At 44.1% G+C, this 24,628-nt stretch overlaps 1 protein-coding gene across 1 annotated transcript in view; it reads left to right on the top strand.

Annotated features, from left to right (window-relative positions):
• LOC126267665 (inositol 1,4,5-triphosphate receptor associated 2-like) overlaps positions 1 to 24,628 on the top strand; it is a 165,703-nt gene that overhangs the window by 113,200 nt on the left and 27,875 nt on the right. Inside the window, exons 8-9 of the mRNA XM_049972966.1 lie at positions 8,802 to 8,938; positions 12,674 to 12,790. Coding sequence (XP_049828923.1) covers positions 8,802 to 8,938; positions 12,674 to 12,790 — 254 coding nt within the window. The remainder of the gene's footprint in view (positions 1 to 8,801; positions 8,939 to 12,673; positions 12,791 to 24,628) is intronic.

A 24,628-nucleotide genomic window follows, 5' to 3' on the forward strand; every position in this document is an offset into this window, starting at 1 on the left:
TGTTATGTTTACGTCTTGGGCGACCTGAAGAGACACATGCGTGGACCTCGGTTTTCATTTCAAAGCCTCTTATAAGTTATCAATCAACCCAAAAGCTAGTTGACAAACTAGTGCTTATTAGTACCACCACGCAGTTTGAGATGATATTGCTTGCTTTTCTCCAACTTGAGAACCATCAACGGCAGTCAGTTCTTACCTAATTTATGCTGCATCTACATGGATACTCTGCACACCAAGCTTAGGTGCCTGGCAAAGGATTCATCGAACCACCGTCATAATAATTCCCCATTATTCCAATCTCGAACTGCGCGCGGAAAAAACAAAAACCTTTATCTTTCCGCGCGAGCTCTGATTTCGCGTAATTTATTATGACGGTCGTTTTTCCCTATCTACGTAGGCGTTAACAAAATATTTCCGCATTCGCAGGGGAATGTTGGTTATTGAAAGTTCGAGACAAGATACCGCCGCAACGAGAAACGTCTTTGTTTTAATAATGTTCGTCCCGGCGGAGGTTCGAATCCTCCCTCGGCCATGGGTGTGTGTGTTTGTCTTAAGGATAATTTAGGTTAAGTAGTGTGTAAGCTTAAGGACTGATGATTTTAGCAGTTAAGTCCCGTAAGATTTCATACACATCGGTGATGTCTGTCCGAGCATTATGTCTGCAGGTGCGGTTTTCATTATCACATAATATTTCACACACACATTTTATGTCCGTCCCCAATCCTGTATCATGTCAGTCACACCTTCATCCCTATTTCGGGATAATACGAAACGTGGCTTTCTTCTTGGAACTTTCTCGATGTATTCTATTAATCATATGTGATAAGGATCCCAGACCGCGCAAAAGTACTCCAAAAGAGGATGGACAAGCGTAGTGTAGGCAGCCTCTTTAGTAGATCTGTTGCATCTTATAAGTGTTCTGCCAGTAAAATGCAGTCTTTGGTTTGCCTTCCCCACAACATTTTCTACGTGTTCTTTCCAAATTAAGTTGTTCGTTGGTTACAATTCCTAGGTATTTAATTGAATTTACAGCCTTTAGATTTGACTGATTTATCGTGTAAGTTTAACGGGTTCTTTTTAGCACTCATGCGGAAGACCTCACACTTTTCGTAATTTAGGGTCAATTGGCAATTTTTTGCACCATACAGACATCTTTTCTAAATTGATTCGCAATTTGTTTTGACCTTCTGAATATTTTACTAGACGATAAGCGACAGCATCGTCTGCAAACAATCTAAGATAGCTGCTCAGATTGTCTCCAAAATCGTTTATGTAGATTAGGAACAGCAGTGCGTCTTTATCACTACCAGAAATCACTTCTGTTTTACTCTATGACTTTCCTTCAGTTACTACAAACTCTGACGTCTTTGACAGGAAATCACGAATCCAGTCACATAACTGAGACGATAATCCATAGGCACGCAGTTTCACTACAAGCCGCTTGCGTGGTACAATATGAAAATCCTTTTACAAATATACAAATACGGAATTAATTTTAAATCCCTTACTAACAGCACTCAACACTTCGTGTGTATAAAGAGGTAGTTGTTTCACAAGAATGATTTTTTCTAAATTCTTGGTGACTGTGTGTCAATAGACACTTTTTTTTTTTGAGGTAATTCATAATACACACATCAAAAAATTTTTGCACCACCACGGTTCCCAGAACTCCTGAAGACAGACGTTGAGTATGAATATTGTATCACAGACACAGTCTCTTCACTGTTCAGAGGTGTCACTAAACCCATACAAAGTTTTGAACAACCATGCATAAGCAGCGCCTATTAGAAGGAGCGGGTCCGACAGCCCATCAGTTCCACTCATTTCACCAGGAAGGAGGTACGCGGCTCATGTTGTCTGCAGTTGAACCATGCCTAGACGGTCAGCATCGCGATTCGGTCGCGTCCGCATTGATACTTTGTGCCAGGAAGGGCTGTCAACAAGGGAAGTGTCCAGGCATCTCGGAGTGAATGAAAGCGATGTTGTTCGGACATAATGGGCATAGAGACAGACACGAACTGTCGATGACATGCCTTGCTCAGGCCGCCAAAGAGCTACTACTGCAGTGGATGACCGCTACCTACGGATAATGGCTCCAAGGAACCCTGACAGCAACGCCACCATGTTGGATAACGCTTTTCGTGCAGCCACAGGACGTCGTGTTACGATTCAAAATATGCGCAATAGGCTGCATGATGCGTAACTTCACTCCCAACGTCCATGGAGAGGTCCATCTTTGCAACCACGACACCATGCAACGCAATACAGATGGGCCCAACAACATGCCGAATAGACCGCTCAAGATTGGCATCACGTTCTCTTCACCGATGAGTGTCGCATATGCCTTCAACCAGACAATCGTCGGAGACGTGTTTGAAGGCAACAGGGTCAGGCTGAACGCCTTAAGACACACTGTCCAGAGATTGCAGCAAGGTGGAGGTTCCCTGATGTTTTGGGTTGGCATTATGAGAGGCCGACGTTCGCCGCTGGTGGTCATGGAAGGCACCGTAACTGCAGTACGATACGTGAATGCCATCCTCCGACTGGTAGTTCAACTATATGGGCAGCTTCTTGACGAGGCATTCGTCTTCATGGACGACAATTTGCGCCCCCATCGTGCACATCTCGTGAATTACTTCCTTCAGGATATCGACTACAGCGGTCAGCATGTTCTCCACACATAAACACTATCGAAAATGCCTGGGGTAGATTGAAAAGGGCTCATATGGACGACGTGACCCACCAACCACTCTGAGGGATCTACGCCGAATCGCCTTTGAGGAGTGGGACAATCGAGACCAACAGTGCCTTCATGAACTTGTGGATAGTATGCGACGACGAATAGATGCATGCATCAATGCAAGAGGACGTGCTACTGGGTATTAGAGGTACCGGTGTACAGTAATCTGGACCACCACCTCTGAAGGTCTCGCTGTGTGGTCGTATAATACGCAATTGTGGTTTTCACGAGCAATAAAAGAGTGGAGATGATGTTTATGTTGATCTCTATTCCAATTTTCTGTACAGGTTCCGGAACTCTCGGAAACGAGCTGATGCAAAACTTGTTTTGATGTTTGTAATTGAACACAATATACTTTGCAGAGTCCTGCTGCATATTGAACGTTAACAGTATGGGCCTATAGGAATGGCTCAAATGGCTCTGAGCACTATGGGACTTAACTGCTGAGGTCATCAGTCCCCTAGAACTTAGAATTACTTAAACCTAACTAACCTAATGATATCACACACATCCATGCCCGAGGCAGAATTCGAACCTGCGACCGAGTGTAGCCCCTAGAACCGCTCGACCACACCGGCCGGCATGGGCCTGTAATTTAGGGCATAATTCCCTCTACGTTTCTTAGGTATTGGTGTGCAACTTTCCAGTTTTTGGGTACGGATCTTTCGTCTAGCGAAGTAATTATGGAGCTGATGTATGAACGTACTCTGAAAGGAACCTAACTGGTATACAGTCTGCACCCTCGACTTGTTTTTATTAAGTGATTTAAGCTGCTTCACTACTCCGAAAATATACAGGGTGTTACAAAAAGGTACGGCCAAACTTTCAGGAAACATTCCTCACACACAAATAAAGAAAAGACGTTATGTGGACATGTGTCCGGAAACGCTTAATTTCCAAGTTAGAGCTCATTTTAGTTTTGTCAATATGTACTGTACTTCCTCGATTCACCGCCAGTTGGCCCAATTGAAGGAAGGTAATGTTGACTTCGGTGCTTGTGTTGACATGCGACTCATTGCTCTACATTACTAGCACAAGCACATCAGTACGTAGCTTCAACAGGTAAGTGTTCATCATGAACGTGGTTTTGCAGTCAGTGCAATGTTTACAAATGCGGAGTTGGCAGATGCCCATTTGATGTATTGTTTAGCACGGGGCAATAGCCGTGGCGCGGTACGTTTGTATCGAAACAGATTTCCAAAACGAAGGTTCCCGACAGGAAGACGTTCGAAGCAATTCATCGGCGCCTTAGGAGCACGGAAAATTCCAGCCTATGACTCGCGAATGGGGAAGACCTAGAGCTACGAGGGCACCTGCAATGGACGAGGCAATTCTTCGTGCAGTTCACGATAACCCTAACGTCAGCGTCAGAGAAGTTGCTGCTGTACAAGGTAAAGTTGACCACGTCACTGTATGGAGAGTGCTACGGGAGAACCAGTTGTTTCCGTACCATGTACAGCGTGTGCAGGCACTATGATTAGCTGATTGGCCTCCAGTGGTACACTTCTGCGAATGGTTCATCCAACAATGTGTCAATCCTCATTTCAGTGGAAATGTTCTCTTTACGGATGAGGCTTCATTCCGACGTGATCAAATTGTAAATTTTTACAATCAACATGTGTGGGCTGACGAGAATCCGCACGCAATTGTGCAATCACGTCATCTACACAGATTTTCTGTGAACGTTTGGGCAGGCATTGTTGGTGATTTCTTGATTGAGCCCCATGTTCTTCCACCTACGCTCAATGGAGCACGTTATCATGATTTCATACGGGATACTGTACCTGTGCTGCTAGAACATGTACCTTCACAAGTACGACACAACGTATTCGTACACTTCTTAACAACAGATTCGGTGACCGATGGATTGGTAGAGGCGGACCAACACCATGGCCTCCACGCTCTCCTGACCTCAAACCTCTTGACTTTCATTTATGGGGACATTTGAAAGCTCTTGTCTACGCAACCCCGGTACCAAATGTAGAGACTCTTCGTGCTCGTATTGTGGACGGATGTGATACAATATAGCCGGCCGCGGTGGTCTCGCGGTTCTAGGCGCGCAGTCCGGAACCGTGCGACTGCTACGGTCGCATGGATGTGTGTGATGTCCTTAGGTTAGTTAGGTTTAAGTAGTTCTAAGTTCTAGGGACTGATGACCACAGCAGGTGAGTCCCATAGTGCTCAGAGCCATTTGAACCATTTTTTGTGATACAATACGCCATTCTCCAGGGCTCCATCAGTGCATCAGGGATTCCATGCGACGGAGGGTGGAGGCATGTATCCTCGCTAACGGAGGACATTTTGAACATTTCCTGCAACAAAGTGAAGTCACGCTGGTACGTTCTGTTGCTGCGTGTTTCCATTCCATGATTAATGTGATTTGAAGAGAAGTAATAAAATGAGCTCTAACATGGAAAGTAAGCGTTTCCGGACACATGTCCACATATCATATTTTCTTTCTTTGTGTGTGAGGAATGTTTCCTGAAAGTTTGGCCGTACCTTTTTGTAACACCCTGTATATACACTCCTGGAAATTGAAATAAGAACAACGTGAATTCATTGTCCCAGGAAGGGGAAACTTTATTGACCCATTCCTGGGGTCAGATACATGATCACACTGACAGAACCACAGGCACATAGACACAGGCAACAGAGCATGCACAATGTCGGCACTAGTACAGTGTATATCCACCTTTCGCAGCAATGCAGGCTGCTATTCTCCCATGGAGACGATCGTAGAGATGCTGGATGTAGTCCTGTGGAACGGCTTGCCATGCCATTTCCACCTGGCGCCTCAGTTGGACCAGCGTTTGTGCTGGACGTGCAGACCGCGTGAGACGACGCTTCATCCAGTCCCAAACATGCTCAATGGGGGACAGATCGGGAGATCTTGCTGGCCAGGGTAGTTGACTTACACCTTCTAGAGCACGTTGGGTGGCACGGGATACATGCGGACGTGCATTGTCCTGTTGGAACAGCAAGTTCCCTTGCCGGTCTCGGAATGGTAGAACGATGGGTTCGATGACGGTCTGGATGTACCGTGCACTATTCAGTGTCCCCTCGACGATCACCAGACGTGTACGGCCAGTGTAGGAGATCGCTCCCCACACCATGATGCCGGGTGTTGGCCCTGTGTACCTCGGTCGTATGCAGTCCTAATTGTGGCGCTCACCTGCACGGCGCCAAACACGCATACGACCATCATTGGCACCAAGGCAGAAGCGACTCTCATCGCTGAAGACGACACGTCTCCATTCGTCCCTCCATTCACGCCTGTCGCGACACCACTGGAGGCGGGCTGCACGATATTGGGGCGTGAGCGGAAGACGGCCTAACGGTGTGCGGGACCGTAGCCCAGCTTCATGGAGACGGTTGCGAATGGTCCTCGCCGATACCCCAGGATCAACAGTGTCCCTAATTTGCTGGGAAGTGGCGGTGCGGTCCCCTACGGTACTGCGTAGGATCCTAAGGTCTTGGCGTGCATCCGTGCGTCGCTGCGGTCCGGTCCCAGGTCGACGGGCACGTGCACCTTCCGCCGACCACTGGCGACAACATCGATGTACTGTGGAGACCTCACGCCCCACGTGTTGAGCAATTCGGCGGTACGTCCACCCGGCCTCCCGCATGCCCACTATATGCCCTCGCTCAAAGTCCGTCAACTGCACATACGGTTCACGTCCACGCTGTCGCGGCATGCTACCAGTGTTAAAGACTGCGATGGAGCTCCGTATGCCACGGCAAACTGGCTGACACTGACGGCGGCGGTGCAGAAATGCTGCGCAGCTAGCGCCATTCGACGGCCAACACCGCGGTTCCTGGTGTGTCCGCTGTGCCGTGCGTGTGATCATTGCTTGTACAGCCCTCTCGCAGTGTCCGGAGCAAGTATGGTGGGTCTGACACACCGGTGTCAATGTGTTCTTTTTTCCATTTCCAGGAGTGTAGTTCTAAGTTGATCATGATGGCAGCTGATCTTTATTCGAATTCTGGAAGATTTAGTTCGTCTTCTTTGGTAAAGGAATTTCGGAAGGCTCTAGCAGCATTGTCGTAAATAGTATTTTCGCTGCTATCACGCAGAAAAGGCATCGATTGTGTTTTGCCACTAGCGCACTTTACATACGATAAGAATCTCTTTCGATATTCTCCCAGGCTTCGAGACAAAGTTGTGGAAACTGTTACAAGCATGTCGCATTGAACCTCGCGCTAAATTCTGTGAAAGATCGCCAATCTTGGAGATTTTGAGTTCGTTTCAGTATGGCATGCTTTCTTCGTTGTTTCTGCAAGAGTATTCTGACACTTTTGTGTATCAAGGAGGATCAGCTCTGTCGTTTGTTAATTTATTTGCTATAAATTTCTCAATTGCTGTCTATATTATTTCTTTGAAATCAATCTAGATCTGGTCTACACTCACATAGTTAATTTGAGAGGAATGGAAACTTTATCTCTCTGGCATTACATGCACTGAGCATAAATAATAGTGCACTGAGAGTAGCTAGCTTCCAGCTGAAATCTAGATGTGCCAATAAAATTTAAAAAGGACGACAGATCGCTGAACTCTATAATTTGCAAGGCTGTAACCTATGCGTAAAATTTACAGTAAAGATTTCAGTCCGTAGATACCGAACAATATCCCGATTATGATATTTTCACCCTGAGGATGCGTGTGCGAGAACGTCAGTCGATTTGACCGAAGAAAAGAAATTAATTTGGATTTTACCGATTGTTGTCCGGAGTTTGTACATTCGGGGGATCAGATCGGCTATAGTGTGACAGCGCACGTGGTGGCATAATGATTTGAAAAGATCGGCCTTCTCCGGCCGATGTGGGTCGTCAGCGAAGTCCACCGCTATCGGAACCACTGTGACCGCAGCCTAAGCGTACCGAATGTAAGGACGATGAGAGTAGAGCTCATGTGTGTATTACCTCGAGCTAGATGATGAGGGCGAGAGGGGGGGGAGTATGCAGCTGTAATCATGGTATTCCATTGTTCCATTGTGGAATACAGAGGCAATGGAAGAAACGTGACGGGGCTCTACAAGTGCCCCCAGAGTCTGTTTAAGGTCCAAGCAACAAGAGCGGCCGCTTGGACCGCAGATCGGAGAAGACGCCGGAGGCGTCCCCACTGCAAAATTAGTACGCAGCGTCTACAGACAATTGCGTCGTCACTAGATTTAGATTTATTTTTAAAGGCTGTACCATGAGCCCACGGAGCGGCAACTAATGTGTAATGTGTTATGGCGCGGAAAACAGGTTCGGGGGGGGGGGCGATAAATTACATGTGGCTTATGAGGAAAAATGTTCTCGAACCGGTTCTGACTCCCTATCGACAGCAGTCGAGCTAAATGCGCCAGGGACGTTCCAGCTGAGCGAGGGATCGAGCAAAACCCCGCAGAAGTAATTGGTGAAAAAGGCTCAGTAACTAGCCCTGTTGATAAAATATCGATATTCTTTCATATATATACCGGCAGTATTTTTTCGCAGATATCAAAATGGCAATATCGAGAGCAAACTTTTTTATTTCATATGATATTTTTTCGCAATTTGTAGTAACTGTTTGAAACTGTTCTTTTGAAATTGTAGCAGAACATAATTTTACTTTTACTGCGTGAACGAGACTTACTACTTTTTGATGTTTCATCATGTCCAGTATTTCGCATGCGCAGAAGCACCTTAAAACGTGCACAACTGAAGGTGTGCTCGCGATCCTGATGCAAAAATTTCACCGAGTCTAAAACGAGCAATATATAGCACAGCGCGGTAGATTTAGTGCAGTGTTTTCCAGAATGCCACATCTACTTTACATTTAAAGAGCATTCGAAGTAAAATAACCAACCAATCCGCAAGGTGTCAAAAGTTGGGGTTTTCACGTGCTCTTGTGCTCTTAAACAGCAGCCGCCATTGATTTGCAGAGTAATCATGTAGATGTAGAATCTCACTCTTGGGCGAACAATATTGTTGCGCACATGGGAAATATTGTCAATATTTAAAAAATGTGGGACTAGAAATTTGACATTGTGCACACCAGCAGCTGTCTGTCGCTACACAGCCACTGAAACAATTGCAGGACGGCGGCAGCGCCAGCCCCAGGCTGCTGTCTCGCTCCGGTTCTTTCCCGAGACGCACCTCGCTGACCCCGTCTGCGGCTCCGAGTAGTCCCTCCACCACCAGCTGGGGCTCATCCGAAAACCTCGACACATTTGAGTGAGTAACAGTTGTGCTTTACTTTTCAAGTCTAACTGTCCGTTACCATACAATTATCAATTTCTTCATATATTACTCATTACCTGTATGGAAATTTGCAGAAGGATATTAAATTACAGCGTCTATATACTCTTATTTAAGGCGTATATTACTAATTTACATTATCTGGTACACAACACATGCATCTTCTAAGTAATCAGTGAACCTAGAATTACTAACGGTATCAAGGCTGGCAGGTGTGCAGAGCAGACAAGAAACCTAAATCTGAAAGGGGAAATGGGGAAATAAATAAATTTCAGAAACAGGTCCCGAGAACTGAATCACGAGAGAAGCAAATGATTCCAAACGCTAGACTTTTTCGCATTGCTTAAATGTAGGTCCACTGACTCAAGCTCTTCAAGCCACGCCATTGTGTCTGACAAAGAGGAGTACATCACTTCCGTTACACCAACTCCTCGCTGACTGGCAAATTGTGTGCTGGTTGACTGTCTTCAAGTAACTCTGCATGTTGCCTAAAGAATCGGATTCTACCACCACGTTATTTTGTCAGATATAGACGAAATTAACTGCTGCTGCACTCTCATTGGAACCGTGATGCACAATGCCTCTCTTGTAACATCTGTTACTCGAGTTGGTTGAGCGCCTACAAGATGACTTATCGCTGACGAAAATAACATATGACACTGTATGTATATCCTTTAATCGTCTCTTTCCTCCATTAACTGTGCCTGGTGAGAGTATAATTCTGGCGAATAACATTCGAGGCTGATCAAAATGAAAGTTTTGCAACCCATCTCTTTCTTGGATAATTAAATTTCTTATATGATTTCTTCAAAGAATCTGCCATTCACGCAGCTACTTTTATGTGTTTCTGCCACCCTAAATCACTTTAGCTGCGTATCACTAGATATTTCATTGTTGTCTCTGTTTGCAAGAATTGATCGACAATGGAACAATCAGACGATAATGAGTTTCCATGGCATCTTATAAGCAATATGTGGCTTTTGTTAAAGTTGAGCTACTATTCCTTGCACCATATGTCCATCCTTTGCGATTATTTCTGCATTTAATTACTATTTACTGCCATTATAACTTCCCTACATACAACAACATTATTTGTAAACGGCCTTAACTCACACAGCAACACACTAATGTATCACGTGATCGTAAGTCCAGTTTATCCAAAATAGCTGTTATGCATCATAAACTGTGACAGCTGCACAATAGAATTTCAGTGCCACATGTGATAGAGGTCTTCCAACAATTGTTCAGATTGGCTGTTAATGATATCATAATAAAGCCTGAGGATGTCAACAGTAGCGAATGCTGTCATAGAGCAAGTGAGGCTAACCGTTAGATTAAATTCATCCAGTGTGCGTCCATAAAGTGGATATACTATGCTTGACCGCTGGAATGTACTGGGAAAACGCACCGTAAATCATACACAATTACAGTGTAAAAGAAGTAAAAGAGACGGATGAAACGGTTCTCAAGTAGCTTTATGTTGGAGGTTAAATAAGTTGGATGAAGACAAGTAGGCCACTATAGCGATCTCAATTTTCAAATGTGGTAAATTAAGTACTCAAAAGTTTCAGCTACCAGGCGGTGAAAATCTCTCAGCACAAAACTTAATGTCATTTGTATCTTCAGCAATAGGAGGGAATAAGGCCCTTTATTTTTTAAGAGAGGCCAATTAAAACAAGCCAGCAGTTTTCTGCTGCACTAGCAGGTCAGAGTCAGGCTGTCCATTGCTTCCTTCTTAGTGCTGCTGTGTGTATGCCGCCGTCCAGAGCATCACCTACAATCTGAAATCTCTTACTCCCCCATCACCCTTTCCACATACGCTTCCAAGACCGTTATTGTAAGAGGCAGGCAAATGAAAGTGAGACAGGTACAGGAAAAGTAACTAATTCTTAATTCTTTCAAAACTAATCGCCGCAATATAACAACACTTATCCATCTGTGAGGCAATGCGATCAATACCTTCATTGAAAAAATATTTGCAGTTCCCTACGGAGCCATGTTTTATCCGGATGTCGACATCTTCGTCTGAAGGAAATCGTCAGTCGCCATCGTCTTTGTTCAGGACACCAAATATATAGGGCCGCAAGTTGCCAAGATTGCTTCGACTACGCTGCAGAACAAAATTGTTAGGCTTTCGTGGTCAGGCTTGTTGACAAACTGCCAGTTGATCTCTGTGTCGGGTTCTCCGGCGACGTTCGTCTGATGATTTTTCTAACGCTTTGCCAGTACGAGTGGCTGGCATTGTCAAAGATTCACCTTCCATAGCTGGTGGTGGTCTGGAGCTGAGCTTGCGACCGCAGGCTATATGTACCTGGCGCGCCAACGTCCAAGGACTTCTTCGCGGTCACTTCCGGTGCGGTTATCCTCTTGATACCTGCAGACTATTTACGAACCGACAAAGAAGATCAAAAAGTGTCTCAGATCGAGATAGAAGAAAAGGGACTCACTTGCAATGTCGGAAATATACCACATACCTTGCATTTGCAGAAAAGTTCTGTGTTGAAATGACTGGACAATCAATCAGCACCAGGATCACAGAACATCAGCGGCATTGCAGGTTGGGGCAGGTGGAGAAATGGGCCGTGGTAGAGCAACCGCTGTGTGAGACCGACCACGTAGTAAAATTCGCCGACACGGAAGTTCTGGGTGTAGAGAAGAGCCATCGCAACCGCTTATTCGGAGAAGCTATAGAAATACACAATCATGAGGATAGCCCCAACAAGAAAGAAGAAAGCCTCAAGATTAACAGATTCTGGCTTCCCGTGCTGCAGCGAACGACCGTTGCAGGTAGCGAGAGGCCAACGACAACGGAGATGACCGTGGAGAAGCCCTCGGACGCTGGCGCGCCAGGTACCTATAGTCTGCGGCCGCGAGTTCGGCTCCAGACCACCACAAGCAGTGGACAGTGAAGCTTTGACAATGCCGAACATTCACGCTGGTGAAACGTCAGAAAATCATCAGACGAACATCGGCCGAAGAACCCGAGACGGAGACCAGCAGACAGTTTGTACGCTCCAAAAGTTTCGCTGGGAACCAGTACACGTTCCCTGTACAGTCCCGATCGCTCCCTATGCGATTTGCATACTTTTGAACCCCTAAAGAAAGACATTCGTGGCTGTCGATTTGTTTCGGACCAGGATATGCAAGCCTGTGTACAATCATGGTTCCATAGGCAACCTCAAATATTTTTCCATTATGCCATCGATCGTCTTTTATCACTATGGGATTAATAGTTTGGCGATTACTTTTGAAATAATAAACACTTTACTTACTTTTTTCCATTTATCTCGTTTTCACTTGACTGCCCTTTCCACTTCTTACTTTATACACTATGATCTATTCATTCTCAGTTTCCTGTTCTTACACTAACAGGACTCTGCCCTTCCATTCTTTTCTGTACCTTATCTTTTTCCATTCTGTACATCCAACGTATATTTTGATCCTCCACCAGACCCACATCTCAAAAGCCTCCAGAACTGGTTCATTTTTCTTCACCATGAACCAAAGTTCAGCGCAATGCAGGAAGACAGTCCATGTAAAAAGCTTTATCACATAACAAATGCAGGAGGAAACAGATATCACGAAACACTATTTTCATTTTGGCAAGGATTATGCACCATTAGAGCAACTTTAAATATGCTTAAGTGACGTAATTTAATTTTCACCCACTAAAGCGGCTTACTGATTGCACTTCTTTTTTTTTTTTTTAAGGAATACAACCAATACCTTTATGGACAACATACAGGAAATTAGTGAATCAAGACGAGAAAGTTGCAGCAGTAGACTCGAGCTGGAGAATGTGGAGCCAGAAGGAAATAATAATTATGGGTATGTTCTATAACAGTTAAAATTTTTGCATATTATATATGTGAACTGAAAAAAAAATTGTATGTGTTGTACGAATGATTTTAAAGTGTTGCTCAAAAATAGCTATGGCAAATGGCTTATGAGTTATTCAGACAGGAATTATTGTCTTACAATAAACATTTTTAAATCTGACTTGAAATCCCATAAATATTTTCTGTGAAATCTTACAGGAAAATGTGTTTCCACAGAAGTAGGCAGAGTAATGAATATTCTAAATTTAAGGTTGGATGTGTCGTTACATCCCTTCAATGTTGTTTTAACGTAAGTAAGCAAAAAATGTTAAAGGTATAGGTATCTATAGGACGTGATGACTTTCTTGGTTTTTCTCTACAGCTATGCTGTTGGAGTAGTGACGGTTCCATACTGAGAAGAAGACAGCGCTTTCTGCGTCACATTTAGTAAGATTTGACTTACGTCACCGACCTGAGATTGTCGTACAGCTCGTTTTTAAGTATGAAGGAATTCCTGCCGGCTGCATAACTGCGTTGTGGAAATTAAGATAGATTTCTGGCTGTGAGATCGTTTCAGTATCCATCAACTCACTTGACATGGATGATAATTGAATTTTCATAACGTGCTACTAGGTACATGATATACTTCTCGAGCCGGCCGGTGTGGCCGTCGGTTCTAGGCGCTTCAGTCTGGAACCCCGTGACCGCTACGGTCGCAGGTGCGAATCCTGTCTTGGGCATGGATGTGTGTGATGTCCTTAGGTTAGTTAGGTTTAATTAGTTCTAAGTTCTAGGCGGCTGATAAACTCAGACGTTGAGTCGCATGGTGCTCAGAGCCATTTGAACCATTTTGATATCCTTCTTGGTATGTAGGAAGACTTTGCATGATGCTGTTATCTGTTGAAGAAGCAAAATACTTTTCCGTTTCGTCATCAACGAAGGTAAACAAACTGCTTGATGCGCTAATGAGTTGGGGAATAAAAGGGGCAATTAAGATAATGATTTCTGACAACCTGAAGCGTCAAGTATGCTGCACGATCATGAATCCAACTCATGACACCTCAGTGCGTGAACGATGCTGATATCTGACAGAATGCTTGATGTCTGTGCATGAACGACGCTGTTATCTGGCAGGACACTTGGCGTCTGTGCATGAACCATGCTGGTATCTGGCACCTGATGCATGAACGACGCTGATATCCAGCAGAATACCAGACACCTCAGGGCTTGAATGATGCTGATATCTGAAAGAAAACCTCACATCTGTGCATGAACGATGCTGAACTCAGCAGAATACCCAGCACCTGGTGCGTGAATGGCGTCGATACCCAGCAGAACATCCAACTTCTCAGTGCGCAAATGGTGCTGATATCCGGCAGAATACCTGACACCACATATGTGAACGAACTTGATATTCGGTAGACTACCCGACATCTGTGCGTGAACAGCAGGATGCCCGACGCTTCAGTGCTTGAACGATGGTGATATCCGGCAGAATACCTCAAATCTTGGTGCATGAACGGATATCTGGCAGAATATCCAATGCCGGCCGTTGTGGCCGAGCTGTTCTAGGCGCTTTAGTCCGGAACCGCGCTGCTGCTGCAGTCGCAGGTTAGAATCCTGGATCGGGCATGGATGTGTGTGATGTCATTAGATTAGTTAGGTGTAAGGAGGGGTAGGACGTCTAATGGGCCGACTTAGAGCAGGAGAGGCACCACAGGACATTTTATTTTCTACAGTCTATACTTTTACAAATAAATTCATAAAACTTTGTCAGCATGACCAGGAAAGATCCAGGATTCACACTCATAGCAGTGGAAGTTCAAAAAGATAACAAAATAATTTTTTTAGATATGAAATTTCATCATTTTTTTCACTTACTGTTGCATTTGTTGCTATAGGTACATTTTTCTTCACAAGTAAGAGAGATTCTTTGATGAATTTTGCACAGCATATAAATCATACTCACAGGTGTATTAAACTCTAGAATTTTCCAAATCTATTAAAAACTTCGGCAACAATTGAGATAATTATCTACGAAGTTTGATTTTTTTCTAAACATGAAGTTTAAAACGTAACAGCTCATTCATTTTTTCAGAAATTAAATAGATTCTAGAGTTTCAGACACCTGTAAGTATCGTTTGTGTGCTCTGCAAAATTCATCGAACAGTATCTCTTACTAACGAAGAAAAGTGTAACTATAGCAATAAATGCACCCAATAGTAAGTGAAAAAATGATGAAATTTCACATGTAAAAAATATTATTTTGTTATATTTTTGAACTTCCTCTGCTACGAGTGCGAATCCTGAATCCTTCCTGGTGATGCTGACAAAGTTTTATGAATTCACTTGTAAAAGTAAAGACATTGGGAATTAAATTTTCCTCTGGTGCCTCTCCTGCTCCAAGTCAGTCCGTTTTACGTCCTAGCCCCCTTAAGTGGTTCTAAGTCTATGGCACTGATGACCTCAGTTGTTAAGTGCTGAGAGCCATTTGAACTATTTGAAGAATATCCAATGCTCTTGCATAAACAGTGCTGATACCTGGTAGAATACCTAACGCTACAAGATGTCGACAGGTCGGTAGCGTGAAGAATTACAGAATGGTTTCTCTTTACGAAACTATGATTGGATCAAAACTTTTTTTCGTTGCACAATATGAAAACCTCCTTAATATTTTCCCAGTTCATTGATAAGAGACGTTTCCGGCATAAAATTCTATCTAATAATGGATAATCGTGGTGCATTGAAAAAAGCCTACTGAGGACTGCTATTAAGCCCCGCTCCATGGTCGCGTTTGATCAGTGGCATGTTGGCGCTCTGTAGCCCGCCCAGTTCCCGTCGTTTATTTTGGTTCGCAACGATGCTGCATGCTTTTATACAATAGGTCTCTGTTAATCGTCGTAAGTTTGAATTTTTGGCAAAAGGGGAACGACGGCAAGGGACAGTTAGAACCGATAGCGTGTAGCAGGGGGGCTCGTGCAAAGACGCTGTTCCGGTAGACCGATGGAGAGAACGCTGCCCGTCGTCTGGGTCCATAGGTCACACTTTGATAACTGCAGCGACTGGGAGAATGACTGACGAAGGCCAGTCTGGCTTACAAAATTTTCGCGGAACTTACGGCTTACAGTCTTGTCCCCTGCTGCAATTGTGGCCCCCTGGTTCTGAATCGAGTAGAAGGCTTCAACTGCAAAAAAGCCTGTGACATGGCAGGCTACGACTTCGTATTTTTTCACCATAATACACTACCGGCCATTACAATTGCTACACCAAAAAGAAATGCAGATGATAAATGGGTATTCATTGGACAAATATATTGTACTAGAACTGACATGTGATTACATTTTCAAGCAATTTGGCTTCATAGATCCTGAGAGATCCGTACCCAGAACAAAAACCTCTGGCCGTAATAACGGCACTCATACGCCTGGGCATTGTGTCAAACAGACCTTGGATGGCGTGTACAGGTACAGCTGCCCATGCAGCTTCAACACGATACTACAGTTCATCAAGAGTAGTCACTGGCGTATTGCGACGAGCCAGTTGCTCAGCCACCATTGACCAGACGTAGAGATCTGGAGAATGTGCTGGCCAGGGCAGCAGTCGAACATTTTCTGTATCCAGAAAGGCACGTACAGGACTTGCAACATGCGGTCGTGCACTATCCTGCTGAAATGTAGGGTTTCGCAGGGATCGAATGAAGGGTAGAGCCACGGTTCGTAACACATCTGAAATGTAACGTCCACTGTTCACAGTGCCGTCAATGCGAACAAGAGGTGACCGAGACGTGGAACCAATGGCACTCCGTACCATCACGCCGGGTGATACGCCAGTATGGCGATGACGAATACACGCTTCCAATGTGCGTTCACAGCGATGTCGCCAAACGCGGATGCCACCATCATGATGCTGTAAACAGAACCTGGATTCATCCGAAAAATGACGTTTTGCCATTCGTGTACCCAGGTTCGTCGTTGAGTACACCATCGCAGGCGCTCCTGTCTGTGATGCAGCGTCAAGGGTAACCGCAGCCATGGTCTCCGAGCTGATCGTCCATGCTGCTGCAAACGTCGTCGAACTGTTCGTGCAGATGGTTGTTGTCTTGCAAACGTCCCCATCTGTTGACTCAAGGATGGAGGCGCGGCTGCATGATCCGTTACAGCCATGCGGATAAGCTGCCTGTCATCTCGACTGCTGGTGATGCGAGGCCGTTGGGATCCAGCACGGCGTTCCGTATTACCATCCTGAACCCACCGATTCCATATTCTGCTAACAGTCATTGGATCTCGACCAACGCGAGCAGCAATGTCACGATACGATAAACCGCAATCGCGATAGGTTACAATCCGACCTTTATCAAAGTCGGAAACGTGATGGTACGCATTTCTCCTCCTTACACGAGGCATCACAACTTTTCACAAGGCAACGCCGGTCAACTGCTGTTTGTGTATGAGAAATCGGTTGGAAACTTTCCTAATCCCAGCATGTTGTAAGTGTCGCCACCGGCGCCAACCTTGTGTAAATGCTCTGAAAAGCTAATAATTTGCATATCACAGCATCTTCTTCCCGTTGGTTAAATTTCGCGTCTGTAGCACGTCATCTTGGTGGTGCAGCAATTTTATTGGCCACTAGTGTATATGAGAGTTGCTCTCATCAGGGGCTGCTCATGTAGCAGAGTATGTGCGTGGGATGCGCACAAGACGTTTTACCTGATTAGAGGATTCACCATGCAGTTCAGACAATGAGAGCTGCCGAAGACCCCAGAGTTTTACTGTGAGATCCAAAGACGTGCCCCTTCCCATCCCTTCTTGGATGAGATTACCAACATCATAGAGATGACTTAGTCGACCATTCGCAACAAAGTGAAGGCTCTGAAGCGCTTCTGAAAAGCCAGTGGACTTACAGTGTGACAGTTATTGAACTTTATGAAACTAAATCTACATAACTGATGAACGGTTTGCGTTAGGACGTTCAAACTACATGGTTGGCTGCGGCGCATGATGGGATCAGTAAGCGCATGCGCACTCGCGTTATTGTTGTCGGCCACTTTCATTTGGATGGGTTCGTCAATAAGAAAAATTGACGCATTTGGGTTCTGAGAATCTGCATTTCGTGATCGGGAAGTCTCTTAACACTCAACGGGTGAGTGTGTGGTGTCTATTGTCCAGTCACGGAATAATCAGTGTGGTATTCCTTGGTGGTACAGTGACTACCGTATAGTACTTAAAGGTTTTGGAAGATGATGTCATCCCTATTATCCAAAGTGACGCAGATTTGTACCAGATAGGGTTGATAGAGGGGATGGAGAGAATCCAACGGAGAGCAGCGAGCTTCGTTAAGGGATCATTTGGTAATCGTCAAAGCGTTACGGAGATGATAGATAAACTCCAGTGGAAGACTTTGCAGGAGAGATGATCAGTTTCGAGAACATACCTTCACCGAGGAGTCAAGCAGTATATTGCTCCCTCCTACGTATATCTCGCGAAGAGACCACGAGTATAAAATTAGTGAGATTAGAGCCCACACAGAGGCATACCGACAATATTTCTTTCCACGAACAATACGAGACTGGAATAGAAGGGAGAAGCGATAGAGGTACTCACCCTCCGCCATACACCATCAGGTGGCTTGCGGAGTATGGATGTACATTCAGATGTAGATGTAGGTAAAGATTTCGATAAGATGTGGTTCATGCAAGACTGAGATCGACCCCGTAGAGGCACAAGAGTGTTTTATGATCTGGAGTAGCATTTGGGGACTGCAGTCTGGTACCCAGAGGCTACTGGCGTGGGCCTCAATTGGCTGCCGAAGTCTCAGGATCTGAACACATGCGTCTCCAAGTTTTGGGCTATATTAAAGACAAGCAATAAGCCAAAAAGCATTACTGAGCTGAAAACAGCCATTCAGAAAGTCATCGACATCATCGATGTTCCGACACTGCAGCGGGTCATGCAGAATTTCGCTATTTGTCTGCACCACATCGCCACCAATGATGGCAGGCATTTCGAACCTGTCATAACCCAAATCGTAATATCTGTAGTGACGTGTTTCATGTTGAATAGTGTGCACTCCGTAGTGTTTACCTAATTTACGTTTTTTTCATATAGCATATAGTTCAATAATTGTCACCCATTACATGATGACAAGCCAGAGGCAAAGTTCTGCGTTGTGGCCATGGATGGAGCAGTCGAGCCCGACCGACCTTCGTGTCATCCTGTGCCAGTGGCGTCATCGGAGGCAATATGGAGGGACACGTGGTCAGCACTCCGCTCTCCCGCCTGTTGTCGGGTTTCTTGACGTCGGAGCTGGAACTGCTCGGTCAAGCAGCCCCTCAGTCGGCCTCACGAGGCTGAGTGCACCATCTTCCTGTCCTCCTACCTAGGCAAAAGGTCGCAAGCAGTACTGGGAATCGATCCCGGTTTGGCTGCATGGCAGTCGGTCGCACTGACCGTTCAGCTCTGGATACGGAATGTGGAGTAAAACCCAAAATAGACAGCAGTGCAAATCTAAGTGCACATCCAAAGGGTATGCTAATGAGAAATGCAGACAGTGTATTTCTCGCAGTAGACATCGAGATAGAATTTGAAGGTGCGCTTGAGATTGTTATCAGAAGCAGAAAATACAATTAACGTGTCTCCAGCACTCAGCATTCACAGTCTCTTTCATGGTGGCAGTCAAATAATGCCGTGGGCGAATGCGTGTATCAATGCAGGTCTCAGATAATAAAGACACTGTATTGCACACTGAGTTCTGTTTGAGGGAACTGTCTGTTTTCCTCCTTTCGATTTAGATTCGTCAACTTGTAGAAGTGAAAGGGAAGACAGAAACTTCATTTACAAATGGCTCCTGCTCTAGACGTAAACTTGTCTGAGAAACGGCCGTTTGACAACAGTGAAATGTGAATTGGCTCAGAGCACGTGTGGAGGATATGAAACTGTTAGAAAAATGACCTCAGAGCAAGCTTATGTTATTAGTAGTAGTATAGTAGTAGCTTTATTCATCCTTAGATCTCTTTTTACAAAGATATTGGACATGTCAAAGTATTTACAAGCTCAGACCAATTTAAAATAAGCTAATTCGTATACACATACACTTACAGACTTCTGCTTAGAGACAATCATTAGGTTTACTCCTGTATACTAAACATTTTTTTACAAATAACTTATTACATAATGTAACGCCACACTGTTCACTCATCTCTTTTATGAGTCACTGCACACACTATACACACATTGTTTCATAACACTTCACTCACTACACACACACACACACACACACACACACACACACACACAGACACATTGGTATCTGTGCCGTTTTCTCTACCACTACTTACCAATTGCTATCCTGTGCTATCCTGAAAAACTGAGCCAGCATGAGTGAAATGTTGAGCTCAGAAAGAGGTGTTAGTATTGTGCTATGCATAGCTTGAGGGTAAGTTTTTCTAGAAAGGAAGAAAGAAGGGAAAAAACGTAAAGTGAAGGTGTTATGTGGAATGCTGGATATTTTATAATCATTATTATTATTATTATTATTATTATTATTATTTATTTGTATAACATTTTATCAAACCCCTACTCTGTTTTAGCTAAGTAATCCTTCAATCTATAAAATGTATTTCATAACAGGTACTTTTTAGCTGCCATTTTAAATAAGTGTATTTTTGCAATTTCTTTAATCTCTTTTGGTAATTTATTGTACAGTTTTATTCCTTCGTATAAAATACTGTTTTGAGTTTTATGTTAATTTTTTCTGGGCAAATGTAAGTTGAGCCTAGCTCTTGTTCTATGGTCATGGTCAGAGCTGTTTGTGCAGTTATTACCATGTTACTTTTGACACGTACAACTGACTGGTAAATGTATTCACATGGTGCAGCTAAAATCCCCAGTGTTTTGAACAGATCTTTACAATGAGCTCGACTACTATTTTTGGTTATCATTCTTATGCCTCTTTTCTGAAGTTTCAAAATGTTCATATTTTGTGCAGTTGTTCCCCAAAATGACACATGCCACACGATCTATGTCTGTCCCGTTACAACTGTCCAAGCAGTTGTTACGAAGTTGCCCACGGCACGCAATGTGCGGCTGTGCGACATTTAATGGCAACCCGATGAATCTCTAGGTGCAGAGAGTGTACCTGACCATATTCCATTACTCCAACCAGTGATCTTAAAGCGGATAATAGACACTGATCAGCAAAAAATGAGGAAGAAACGATCTTCAATGACGTGTCACTGCCAAGTATTTTTTTTTCTCATCAGTATACTGACTGGTTTGATGTGGCCCGCCACGAATTCCTTTCCTGTGCTAACCTCTTCATCTCAGAGCAGCACTTGCAACCTACGTCCTCAATTATTTGCTTGACGTATTCCAATCTATGTCTTCCTCTACAGTTTTTGCCCTCTACAGCTCCTTCTAGTACCATTCCCTCATGTCTTAGCAGATGTCCTATAATCCTGTCCCTTCTCCTTATCAGTGTTTTCCACATATTCCTTTCCTCTCCGATTCTGTGTAGAACCACCTCATTCCTTACCTTATCAGTCCGCCTAATTTTCAACATTTGTCTATATCACCACATCTCAAATGCTTCAATTCTCTTCTGTTCCGGTATTCCCACAGTCCATGTTTCACTACCATACAATGCTGTACTCCAGACGTACATCCTCAGAAATTTCTTCCTCAAATTAAGGCCGGTATTTGATATTAGTAGACTTCTCTTGGCGAGAAATGCCTTTTTTGCCATAGCAAGTCTTCTTTTGATGTCCTCCTTGCTCCATCCATCATTGGTTATTTTACTGCCTAGGTAGAACAATTCCTTAACTTCATTGACTTCGTGACCATCAATCCTGATGTTAAGTTTCTCGCTGTTCTCATTTCTACTACTTCTCATTACCTTCGTCTTTCTCCGATTTACTCTCAAACCATACTGTGTACTCATTAGACTGTTCATTCCGTTCAGCAGATCATTTAATTCTTCTTCACTTTCACTCAGGATAGCAATGTCATCAGCGAATCATATCATTGATATCCTTTCACCTTGTATTTTAATTCCACTCCTGAACCTTTCTTTTATTTCCATCATTGCTTCTTCGATGTACAGATTGAAGAGTAGGGCCGAAAGGCTACAGCCTTGTCTTACTCCCTTCTTAATACGAGCACTTCGTTCTTGATCGTCCACTCTTATTATTCCCTGTTGGTTGTTGTACATATTGTATATGACCCGTCTCTCCCTATAGCTTACCCCTACTTTTTCGAGAACCTTGAACAGCTTGCACCATTTTATATTGTCGAACGCTTTTTCCAGGTCGACAAATCCTATGAACGTGTCTTGATTTTTCTTTAGCCTTGCTTCCATTATTAGCCGTAATGCCAGAATTGCCTCTCTCGTGCCTTTACTTTTCCTAAAGCCAAACTGATCGTCACCTAGCGGATTCTCAATTTTCTTTTCCATTCTTCTGTATATTATTCTTGTAAGCAGCTTCGATGCATGAGCTGTTAGGCTGATTGTGCGATAATTCTCGCACTTGTCAGCACTTGCCGGCTTCGGAATTGTGTGGATGATGCTTTTCCGAAAGTCAGATGGTATGTCGTCAGACTCATATATTCTACACACCAACGTGAATAGTCGTTTTGTTGCCAATTCCCCTAATGATTTTAGAAATTCTGATGGAATGTTATCTATCCCTTCTGCCTTATTTGACCGTAAGTCCTCCAAAGCTCTTTTAAATTCCAATTCTAATACTGGATCCCCTATCTCTTCTAAATCGACTCCTGTTTCTTCTTCTATCACATCAGACAAATCTTCACCCTCACAGAGGCTTTCAATGTATTCTTTCCACCTATCTGCTCTCTCCTCTGCATTTAACAGTGGAATTCAAGTTGCACTCTTAATGTTACCACCGTTGCTTTTAATGTAACCAGTTTTGACTTTCCTGTATGCTGAGTCTGTCCTTCCGACAATCATATCATTTCGATGTATTCACATTTTTCCTGCAGCCATTTCGTCTTAGCTTCCCTGCACTTCCCATTTATTTCATTCCTCAGCGACTTGTATTTCTGTATTCCTGATTTTCCCGGAACATGTTTGTACTTCCTCCTTTCATCAATCATCTGAAGTATTTTTTCTGTTACCCATGGTTTCTTCGCATCTACCTTCTTTGTACCTATGTTTTTCTTCCCAACTTCTGTGATGGCCCTTTTTAGAGATGTCCATTCCTCTTCAACTGTGTTGCCTACTGCGCTATTCCTTATTGCTGTATCTATAGCGTTAGACAACTTCAAACGTATCTCGTCATTCCTTAGAACTTCCGTATCCCACTTCTTAGCGTATTGGTTCATCCTGACTAATGTCTTGAACTTCAGCCTACTCTTCGTCACTACTATATTGTGATCTGAGTCTGTATCTGCTCCTGGGAACGCCTTACAATCCAATATCTGATTTCGGAATCTCTGTCTGACCATGATGTAATCTAATTGAAATCTTCCCGTATCTCCCGGCCTTTTCAAAGTATACCTCCTCCTCTTGTGATTCTTGAACAGGGTATTCGCTATTACTAGCTGAAACTTGTTACAGAACTCAATTAGTCTTTCTCCTCTTTCATTCCTTGCCCTAAGCCCATATTCTCCTGTAACCTTTTCTTCTACTCCTTCCTCTACAACTGCATTCCAGTCGCCCATGACTATTAGATTTTCGTCCCCCTTTACATACTGCATTACCCTTTCAATATCCTCATACACTTTATCTGTTCATCTTCAGCTTGCGACGTCGGCATGTATACCTGAACGATCGTTGTCGGTGTTGGTCTGTTGTCGATTCTGATTAGAACAACCCGGTCACTGAACTGTTCACAGTAACACACCCTCTGTCCTACCTTCCTATTCATAACGAATCCTACACCTGTTATACCATTTTCTGCTGCTGTTGATATTACCCTATACTCATCTGACCAGAAATCCTTGTCTTCCTCCCACTTCACTTCACTGACCCCTACTATATCTAGATTGAGCCTTTGCATTTCCCTTTTCAGATTTTCTAGTTTTCCTACCACGTTCAAGCTTCTGACATTCCACGCCCCGACTCGTAGAACATTATCCTTTCGTTGATTATTCAATCTTTTTCTCATGGTAACCTCCCCCTTGGGAGTCCCCTCCCGGAGATCTGAATGGGGGACTATTCCGGAATCTTTTGCCAATGGAGAGATCATCATGACACTTCAACTACAAGCCATATGTCCTGTGGATACACGTTACGTGTCTTTAATGCAGTGGTTTCCATTGCCTTTTGCATCCTCATGTCATTGATCATTGCTGATTCTTCCGCCTTTAAGGGCAATTTCCCACCCCTAGGACAAGAGAGTGCCGTGAACCTCTATTCGCTCCTCCGCCCTCTTCGACAAGGCCGTTGGCAGAATGAGGCTGACTTCTTATGCCGGAAATCTTCGGCCGCCAATGCTGATTATTTATCAAACTTTAGACAGTGGCGGGGATCGAACCCGGGACTCGCTCAAACCCGTAGACCACGGGGCGTAGTGATGCAGCTCGCTCAAACTTAGACCATATATAGTATATTAACAGATCATTACTGAAAAAAATGTGCAGTATGATAAAGAGAAATGAGAGTTTCATTCAAAGATAATAATCGCCCTTAAGTCACCGCTATTTGTGATGATTTGCCAAACATTACAAACGGCAGGACACAGTTCATAATAGGGCCTGTGTTAACGACAGACAGCAATGAATGCTGTGAAACGGGCACCCATGCTAGCCACGAGGTTGGTAAGAAGCTGTTGTGGCAGGGCGTCCCATCCCTCCACTGCCGATTGGTCGTCGGTGTATCTGGAAGTGCTGTGATA

This window comes from Schistocerca gregaria, chromosome 4, assembly GCF_023897955.1.
Source record: "Schistocerca gregaria isolate iqSchGreg1 chromosome 4, iqSchGreg1.2, whole genome shotgun sequence".
Lineage (NCBI taxonomy): Eukaryota > Metazoa > Arthropoda > Insecta > Orthoptera > Acrididae > Schistocerca > Schistocerca gregaria.